Source organism: Nelumbo nucifera, chromosome 5 (genome assembly GCF_055504915.1).
Source record: "Nelumbo nucifera cultivar China Antique chromosome 5, China Antique-T2T, whole genome shotgun sequence".
Classification (NCBI taxonomy): domain Eukaryota; kingdom Viridiplantae; phylum Streptophyta; class Magnoliopsida; order Proteales; family Nelumbonaceae; genus Nelumbo; species Nelumbo nucifera.
Genome location: NC_142653.1, coordinates 14,068,310 through 14,077,965, shown reverse-complemented (window position 1 = coordinate 14,077,965; position 9,656 = coordinate 14,068,310). Strand labels below are relative to the sequence as shown.

Below are 9,656 nucleotides of genomic sequence, written 5' to 3'. Positions count from 1 at the left end.
ATGCTACATAATGAGCAACTAAACTTTTTGGCAAAGATAAGAGCTAATTTGTATTTTGAATGCTCGAGATTAATTTATAACAGTTAGGGTCGGTTTGGTTTATAGTTGGAATTGGAATCAAAATTCTTTCAAATCAGAATTAGAATGGTCTATTCCCATACTCTGTTTGATTCAGATGGAAATGGAAATGGGAATCGGAATCAATAGGAATAAAATTTCATTCCCAAAGGAGGGAGAGGGAATGATCATTCCCTCAAATGGGGGAATTAATGCCATTCCACCGGGAATGAGAATGAGATTCCAATTCCACCCAACTAGACAATTGAAATCAAATAAACCCATTCCAATTCCAAACCCCTATTTCAAACAATTGGTTTAAAAATATTTAAGCACTTCTGATCTTCTTGTTTAAAACTCAAGTATAATTAGCCAAAGAATGTAATATTTATTATATTTATCATAATCAACTGATCATCAGACTGTATAGCATTAGGCTACCAATAAGCTAGCTTTACCAAAAGCAGAAAAGAAAAGAAAACCCACCCGTAGGGAATGAAGCCAGAGACTAATATTTGATGCCTGCAGGATTATTTAACTATCCCGATCGAAGCCCTGAACAACAATCAAGCATTCCTTCCTTGATGTTGCCAGTTGCAGCCATCGTCTCCAAGTCGTTGCCACCAACTATACACATCTTTATTCTAACTTCATCTCTTATGGAAACCCCATCATCCACACCATGCAAGAACTCATATATGTATATAACATATAAAATATCTATTAATGTCTTGTTTAATAATAAATGCATGACCTAAGAAACTTTGTGTAGTAGCCAACTAAGGATTAGGTAATGAATCCTCTCTCTCTCTCTTTCTTTCTTTTTAATTAGAATTAATTGAGAGGAGAGATACCTACCCATATGATAATTTCTTTCTTGCTTTGACAAAGGGTGACCCACTTGACTTTAATAAAAAGCTTTTAAGCTAAATGTGAGTAGAAGGACTAGCAAAATCAAAACCAAAAGAAAACCTTTGGTTGATGAAGTTAATGGTTCTGTTAACAATAGGGTGGTAATAGTCAATCCCTTGTTAGAAAAGCAACTAGTAAGTCTCAACTACTCGCAGAGAGGAAATAGGGTCCCCAGGTCCTCTCTTCTCCCGCCTTTCTTTCACCCACGCTAGCTCGTTAGTTGTACGGATTCCTGTTTATTAAATCAAAATCACCCCAAATGAAGCTATCGGGACTGATTATCTTATTTGTTTTAATTGAATTTAGTGAGTGAGGAAATATTACAAACACTTCGAAGCACTTATATTTTCTTATCGTTACAACTTATATTGATTCGTGCTGCGTCACGTATTTGAAATGACTTCTGTCTTGGTCAACTCTCTTTACTCCTATCAATGAGAATAAGCTTTCTCTCTCTCTCTCTCTCTTGATGGCTTTGAAATTTACTTTCTCTCTCTCTTTTGTTTTCTAGCGGACATCTGAAAACAAGCAGGAAATGGGGTGGAGCATCAAGCAGTGATTGCTCAATGGATCAAACGGGTCGGAAGGCCTGACTAAGAGCCAAAATTCCTGAAAGGGTTGGCGATAAAAAGCAAAAAAAACATAAGCAATGCCAATTGCCAAACAAAAATAAGAAAACAGTGGAACCTATATTCTATGTGCACGTTCGGTTGTGTATGAGTGGATGTATTTATTTTCTGTACAAGTGATGCATTGTGTATTTATAATATTCGATCGTAATGACAGCCATAGACAGTAAACGGGGTGGTGCAACGTAAATCAAACCTCTCTCTCAGTCTCAGACATGTTTAAATTAAAACTAAGCAATTTCCTGGATAAAAGACTCATCATCAAGAAGTAGTTCAGGCCAAAACGGAGTTCCTCCTCCGTAGCTAGATGTGCTGCAGGCGTCACCTGGGTTGCTAATTGCAGTCTGGGTTGTAGAAGGAACAGGTTGAGGTGGAAGAAGAGGAGGAGAGGGAGAATGGGGAAACCATGGAGATTGAGGTGAGCTTTCTGCTTGACTGAACCCTGCTGTGTAGTCAGAACCCTGGGCTATCTCACTGGTCAGATGTGTTAGGAAACCGCATGGCGGTTTCAGGTTTGGCGAATGAGAGAAATGGACCTGTGGATCAAGGACGGATTGACTAGTAATAGCAGTTCCAAGAGAAGATAGGGTGGAATTATCCAACGGGGATGAACCTAGAACTGGGTTATCTTTGAATGAAGAAATAGAGTTCAGTAGATTGAAGGACTCCATGTCTGTCATGCTGCTCAGGCTGTTTGAGGAAGAGCTAGCAGGCACTGTAGCTGCTGCCGTTTGGAGAAGGTGTTGACAATACTGAAGCTTAGCCATCTGAAAAGCTTCCGCTTGTAGTCTCACAGCTTGCTCTTCCCATGGTTGCTGATCCATAAACTCTCTAAGGTTGGCCAGAGCTAGCAGCTGCTGTAGGTTTGAGAAAATGTCAGTTCGAGGTCTATGGGTCATGGGGTCGAAGCCCATCTGTATCAGTTTCTTCTTTAGATGGGTGTTCCAGAAATTCTTGATCTCATTGTCAGTCCGGCCCGGGAGATGGGTTGCGATTGCCGACCACCTTGTAAATTATAAACAAATTTAAATTGGTTAAGATAAGTGTGTTTAAATAACGATATAAACAGAAAGTGAGAGAGTGAGAAGTTGCTATCTCATGACAGCAAAGACTAATGAAATTACTTGTTTCCAAGAAAGGAGTGGAGATTCAGAATTGTCTGCTCTTCTTCTGGTGAAAATTTCCCTCTCTTGATGTCGGGCCTAAGGTAATTTGTCCATCTTAATCTGCAGCTCTTCCCACATCTGTTAAGACCTGCAACAGAAACCACATACATTAGAGAGAGAGAGAGAGAGAGAAATTCTGGGTGTGTTTGTTAATGAACCTGCAAGTTTAGGGAGAGCTCTCCAACTTCCATGACCATGTTTCTGAATGTACTGGACCAGTTTCTGGTCTTCCTCAGGAGTCCAGGGTCCTTTCTTGAGACCGTTTTCATCACAACAAGGAGACCTTCCCATTTCTGTTGCTAACTTTTTTTTTTTTTGTCTTTGTATTTGCTGCCTCCCTTATTGGAAATGGGGTGGTTCTATTTATATTAATGCGTCCCCTCCTTCATCTCTTATTTAATTCTGTTGAATATAACTGACGTGTCCAGGCAATTGGTTACAAATCCAGTTTCACCTTAATTACTTCTTTCAAATGACATGTATGTCCTCCTCCCCTCCCTTCCCATTATTAATTTGTTTATTTATTTCTCTCTTCTCCTTCCTCCAAAAATATCTTTCCTTTTATAATACAGGATATACTACCATAATTGGAAAGGAAATGGATAACTGGGATTCGTGTCTACCGACCCCCTTGAGTGGGATATCACAGATGATGATGAATGATGGTTGTAATAATGAAGAATCACCATACTACCTTCCATTAAGAAGGGCCCACCATTCAACAATCACACACAGTTCTCCGAAGGTAAGGACCCACTTAGGAGGAGGGGACCAATTGAGCTGTTCTGATCCATCTGTTGATTAATCAATCACTCTCATATTAAATATGGTATGTCCTTGCACATTTAGAATCTTGTAAGAGTTGTTGGAGGTCTATGCTTGTATTTTTATTTTAAGGAAAAGGAAGTGATGAGGACTTAATTAACGTCCAACTCAACCCTAATGGAGGAGATATATATGTATGCAACAAACATCTTGTTCAGTGGAATGGCATGCCCTAATCACATGTAAAGAAAGAGAGGACTAGATGGGTCTTCTCACACTAAACAGTTGCTGGTAATCGAATAGAAAAGTCGAACCAACAAAAAAAAACAAAAACTTAAAAGTACAAGTCAGCGTCAAGATAACACGTGGCATATGTCTGCTGGTCAGAAGAACCTTCACCATGCACGCAATTTTCGTCATTGATTTCATGGCTGCCATGGATCGACTTACGTTTGTTTGGGTAACTAATGCGATGGGAGAATAGAAAAGAGGCTTTGGACCCAGTTTCATGGGCCCTCCACCTTACTTGTACATACTAGCATAGCAAAGCTGGCATCTGCATGTCAGTTCGCAATCGGTTTGTTAATACTTGATACCAATATGTGAATGTGACAATTACTTAGCTAGCTAAAATCAGTTATTCCATCGTCAAATGGTATTAATTTATTAAAAATTAAGGTAGTGATCGAAAATCTTAATATCATCTCTTTTCATCTTTCTGCATTACAAGCCAATTTCAGAGAGTTAATTGCTAGTTGATCAGTGAAAGCTAAACCCATGTAAGTTATAAAAAGGAAACATACAATAATGTGATGAGCCTTCTAATATATAGGTCTAAGTACCCTAAACTCTCAACTGAGCTTCATACGTTTGGGGCTACCCAGCCATTTAGATTCAGCTGATGACAAGCCCATTACGCCATAACCATAAGAGAGGGGGGAGAGAGAGAGAGAGAAAACACAGAAAATGATGATAGTATAGCACTCCATTTTTATATTAAAAACATGTATCTCGTTTGAGTTTTAAAAGCTACATCTCCTTCCACGTATGAGTGACAGGTTTCCCACCAAACCAACTACAGCTCTCTTAGGCTGGATGGATGTCTCCGACGTTTATATTAGTGAGAGAGCACCATCAATTCAATTCAAAGGAAGAAGCAGAAGGAACCCTAGCTAGGCCAAACGAATGCTGCTATGATGTATAACGTAATGACGTCCAAAGCAATATTGATCTTGATCGAGTATCGTTGATGGAGCGATAAATAATAAACTGATTGATACTGGAACTCGTCGGGAAGAAAAGCACCCGACTGGATGATGGATGAAGACATCAGTACTGGAGGTGACCTAATATAATTGACCATGGTTTGAGAGAGAGAGAGAGAGAGAGAGAAAGTGGTTCAGCCAACGCCCCAAATCTCTACCACCTTTGAAATTCAAGAAGGCATTCCTCTTTCACCCACGAAATGGGTCAATGCCATTCATTGGTGATTTGTTTTTTTTCCGGTTTGTCTTCTGATGAAATTTTCGTCGTTCCATAAGACCATAACAACTGGGGAGAATAAGTGCATAAAAATATATATAGTGATCAGTGCCTTTGTTGACATATGCCTCGTGAATTACTGCGTGTTACACTTGTCCTTTCTATGAACAGTATCCGCTGAATCTTACTTTATTGAATTCTTATCAAGAGTTTCTTAGATAAGAGAGATTTTCTTACCACGTGGCAAGGGCTAGTGGGATGGAACTTGCTACAGTGTGGATCGCCAATATTTCTATCATAAATGACAGATAACTTGTTTCCTACTGCCTAGCATTTGGGACCCTTTCAAACCCGGAATTTTATTTTGGCTGTCGGCACTCCTATTTTGTTATAATTGTATATTTAACAAACAACACTGGGAATGCATGTGATTTGAATATATATACAAGTGGGATTTAAAGTATTGAATACAACTAAATTAGCTCCAATGAGCTTAAAAAAACCCATAAAATAAAAATATTTAATTTCTATTTCAGTTTTCAAATCATAATGCATTGATTTGTTCTAAAAAACAAAAACTAATATCTTTACTTTTACTAGGAAAAATAAAAGGCCATACTTGATCAAAGGATAGGAACCAAATATGAATTGGGATCTGCTCTTCATTCCAAACTCACAGCCATATCTCATCATATATTGAAAACATCTCCCATGAATAATAATATATAAATATAGGAGATATTCATAATGTGTGGCTGATATATGCTATCTGAGCAAATACAGTAATATTAATTAATGATTTATCAACTTGAATCATATAATAATATTGTTCTCCACCCCATGTTAATGTTATATGTAAATAAAAAAAAAAATGTCAACCGACATGAAAAAAGTAGCTTTCCAATAATAATGCTTGCCTTTTCCCCTTTATTTTATTTTGTGTAAATAAAATAACTGGAATCATAGTCAGTGAGGTTGCACTATATAAAATGAATTGGAAAATAAATTTTTTTTTTTAATTCTTTCCTTCATAACCCGTTCCCAGTCTCCATACCCATAACCCTTTAACCCCAGTTACAGTGGGATTTGATCTCAAATCTCTGCTACAACCAGCTAGAAAACAAAACTATCTAAATAAATCCAATCCAGTTCTTCTAAATATGAAAATGATTATACATTTTGAAAATAAACTAACTTGTTTATTGCAAATTTCCTATTTGTTTGGTTCGACCAGTTGGTCCTAACACATTAATGTGCAATGAACACAAAATAGACTACCATGGTTATTTGACGCAAAATCAGGGTCATTTTTGTCCTAGGAGGCTCCAAAAGTCACATACCCTTTTTTAAATAAAAGCAAAGCTTCCATATTATCTATTCACAATAAAGCCATATATGTCCTTGTACATATTGGGCTGTATGTCAAACCTAAACACATATCAGCCACACAGGTCAAAAAAACATGGACGAGCTGGTAGGAAAATCTCCCCCCTTTCTCCCTGGCTTGCCTCATTTGCTGGCTGCACAAGTTAGTTTTTGTCCAAAAACAGAACAAAAGATTTTGGAGAAACCAAAGTATAGAGAAAAGGGCCTAAGACCCAAATCAAGTTGTTTTTTGTTATCCTCATTTTTGTTAAACAAAGCCCAAATAAAGGCTTAAAATAACAAAACCATCAGGTTTAACAATTGGAGATCGACTTGGACTTACCATTATAATTGCTGCAACTTTTTTTTTTTTTATAATATATACTTATGCCTTTGATTTGATAAAAAAGTTAATTGTTATTAGAACAACTAAATATTTATTATTATAAAAATTTAGCTGTGGGGTATTGGCTGTTTGTTTTTCTAGTGGTAGGTGACAGTTCCTGTCCATTGACTATTCTATTGCCATAATTATTATATATAACAAACATATGTAAATTCTTGTTCTCAAAATTGAAGCTCAGGAAAATTCAATGACTCCAGGATCCAGCAATTAAGGAAATAATAACTAGCTTAAACATATGAGTATGGCTTTGGAGGATAATAAAACTAAGGATTTAGATTTATTAGAAGCTAAATACATATATGAGAAGGCAAAATTTCATGTGGAATACAAGAGAGGGAGAGAGAGAAAGATTGCTTGTTCTACCAAGGTTCTTTGCCGGGTGGACCACCTCACAACAACAAAACAAGCTTTAGTCTATTTCAGAGACGTCCCTTTTTTTTTTTCAAAAATGCATAAAGAAAAAATTAGACTCTAATTGAGGGCATATGAGGTCATCGAAAGATTGTATCTGGCTTGGATTTAATCTTCGTTTCAATGTCAGCTAAACAACTGATTTTCTTGCTCTGATGGGTTTCTACCCAATACATCTAGAACTGAGGACTTTGTCCACCATGCTTTAGGCATTATCGTGCCACCTGTATGTACAAATAACTTGTGCAGTACTGTTCCAAACATTCTCCCTGAATTAGAGGCTCTATTATTTTGTCTACTTTCCCCTGTTCATTGGGTCTCATGCCATGGCCGGGTTTCAAATTACAAGGGATGTCAGAACTGCAAATTATATATGGTTATATATAGTAAATTATCAGTTGGTACCATGCTTGGTTTGATAGAAAATAAGAGATAGACAGAAAGTTGAGGGAAGAAGGAAGATGGGTTAATTTCAATTCTGAATTTCCTTCCCTTCTCCCATAAAATGAAACTATTCCATAGCGTTTTACATATTTACTCCAAATATTAAATAGTTTCTCTTAACATTTTGAAGAAAAGAAATGCTATATATATCATAATACCCATTAGTCATAGATTAAATGGTATTATACTATTCGTACAAGTCTATGAGACATTTATTTTTCATCTTATGATGAATGCTGGGGCCATCTGGATGCTTAATATGTTATTGACAAAACTATCCTTTTAAATTTCTTTTAATATATAATATAATTTAAACTATCTTTATTGAAGAAATTATTTAATTAGTTTTCTAGCTTACCCGACCTATTTGGACCTTTGTATTAGTTTAATCTAACACAACTTTCTAACCTACAGGTTAACTGAATTTTTCAAGCTCCATTGAAAAAAAAAGAGGATGTGATAGCATTGAAGGTTCTCCGTATCATGTAATTTTCTTTTTTTTTTTTTGTGACACATACACTTGTTTTTAAATTAAAATTAATAATTTTGGGATTTACTATGTTCTTATTAACATACAAAGTAAGAACATAACATGCTTTTAGTAAACTCAAATTTTAAACTTGGTTGTATGGCTCTCCAAGCCACATTGTCATATTTTCTTATCAGAGCTACGCTGCACTGAAGGTTGTTATACATGTCAAAGGATGGGTATATATATATAGAAGAAGTGATTTGTATATATAGTAACAGTTTCTTGCCCTGATTTTTTATTGGGCGCCCCTCTTTTTGTTCCGTAGCTTTGTACAGTCCTCTCGTTAATTTACAAGGTTTTATCTTAATACAATTAGGAAGGTGCATTAATTATATATAGTAAATTGAAAGATACAACAATCAAGGCTATGTTTGGTTTGAAGGAAAATGCAGGGAAAGAAAATGAAAAGTAGGCAAACCTTTAAAAACATTGTATAGGTTTCTCTACCTTTCTTTTTCTTTCCCTATCTTTTCCTTCAAACCAAACATAGCCTAAAAAGATACCGAATTTAAGAGAATAATAAATTAAATTACAAGGTCCACCATAAGTAACTTTTAACACTATACATTTTTAATTAATTATTTGTTTGAAATTCTTTACCACTGTCCAGACAGGATTTGATTTCTGAATTAAACAGGTGCAGTTGGGATCATCATCTGATTATATGTGGTGATGATCTAACTTTTTGTAACATATATACTTCTTAGATGATTATGGTTGTGTTTAATATCATTGCTATTTTTACCTGAAACATTTTGAGTTTGATTAATGTAAATTGATATATAACTGTTGTTTGAGGCTATTTATGATTGAAATAAACATACCTTAAACCAAGTAATATACGGTTCGATCTCTCTCATTAATTTGTAACATACTGATAAAAACCAATGACTTTGGTTTTGGTTGGGAGATAAATTTAAAGTGAGACCCACTTGGGTGCTCTTCGAGAAACTTAAATATTATATTTCATGATAGGATCGATCAAGTAAAAAAGAGTAATGGCCCAACAGAGAGAGATGGTGTGAACATACTCATTTGGAGAAGGTAACAAAAGACCAGGAGGTTGTGTATTAGGGCACGTAAAAGAATTTATATTCTTTCTTTTACTAAATGGACACGGAAAGAATTAGGTTAATGATCAAACACTTTTTATTGCCTTGGATGGCGATTGATAGGCACCGAGTTAATGCACACGTAGGTCCTTTTCAATAAAGTACAGACTACAGAGCTCGTATGCAGCGGCACACGTTAGTGGAGATAGAGCATAGAGAGAGAGAGAGAAATGGCAAATTGGGGTTATTTCTTTGAGAATTTTATATTTTGGTATTGATTATTCGTGTAAGAGCCATAATTAAATTCTTATTACTTTGTCTAAAAAATTAATAATTCTTTATAAAAAATGGTGAAAACCATAGCGGGTTTTAGAATCGTATCTCATCTAGGGTTACCCAGTTTACGAGCTAATTCAACCACCACTCAGTTGGTCT

The 9,656-nt window shown here is 35.9% G+C and overlaps 1 protein-coding gene across 1 annotated transcript; it reads right to left on the bottom strand.

Annotated features, from left to right (window-relative positions):
* Positions 1–1,698: 1,698 nt before the first annotated feature.
* LOC104604864 (transcription factor MYB93-like) lies at positions 1,699–3,097 on the bottom strand. Its single transcript, XM_010269434.3, has 3 exons — positions 2,923–3,097; positions 2,723–2,852; positions 1,699–2,603 (listed from the first exon to the last, which is right to left on the bottom strand). The coding sequence occupies exons 1-3, from the start codon at positions 3,053–3,055 to the stop codon at positions 1,829–1,831; spliced, it is 1,038 nt and encodes a 345-aa protein (XP_010267736.2). The 5' UTR covers positions 3,056–3,097; the 3' UTR covers positions 1,699–1,828.
* Positions 3,098–9,656: the final 6,559 nt, after the last annotated feature.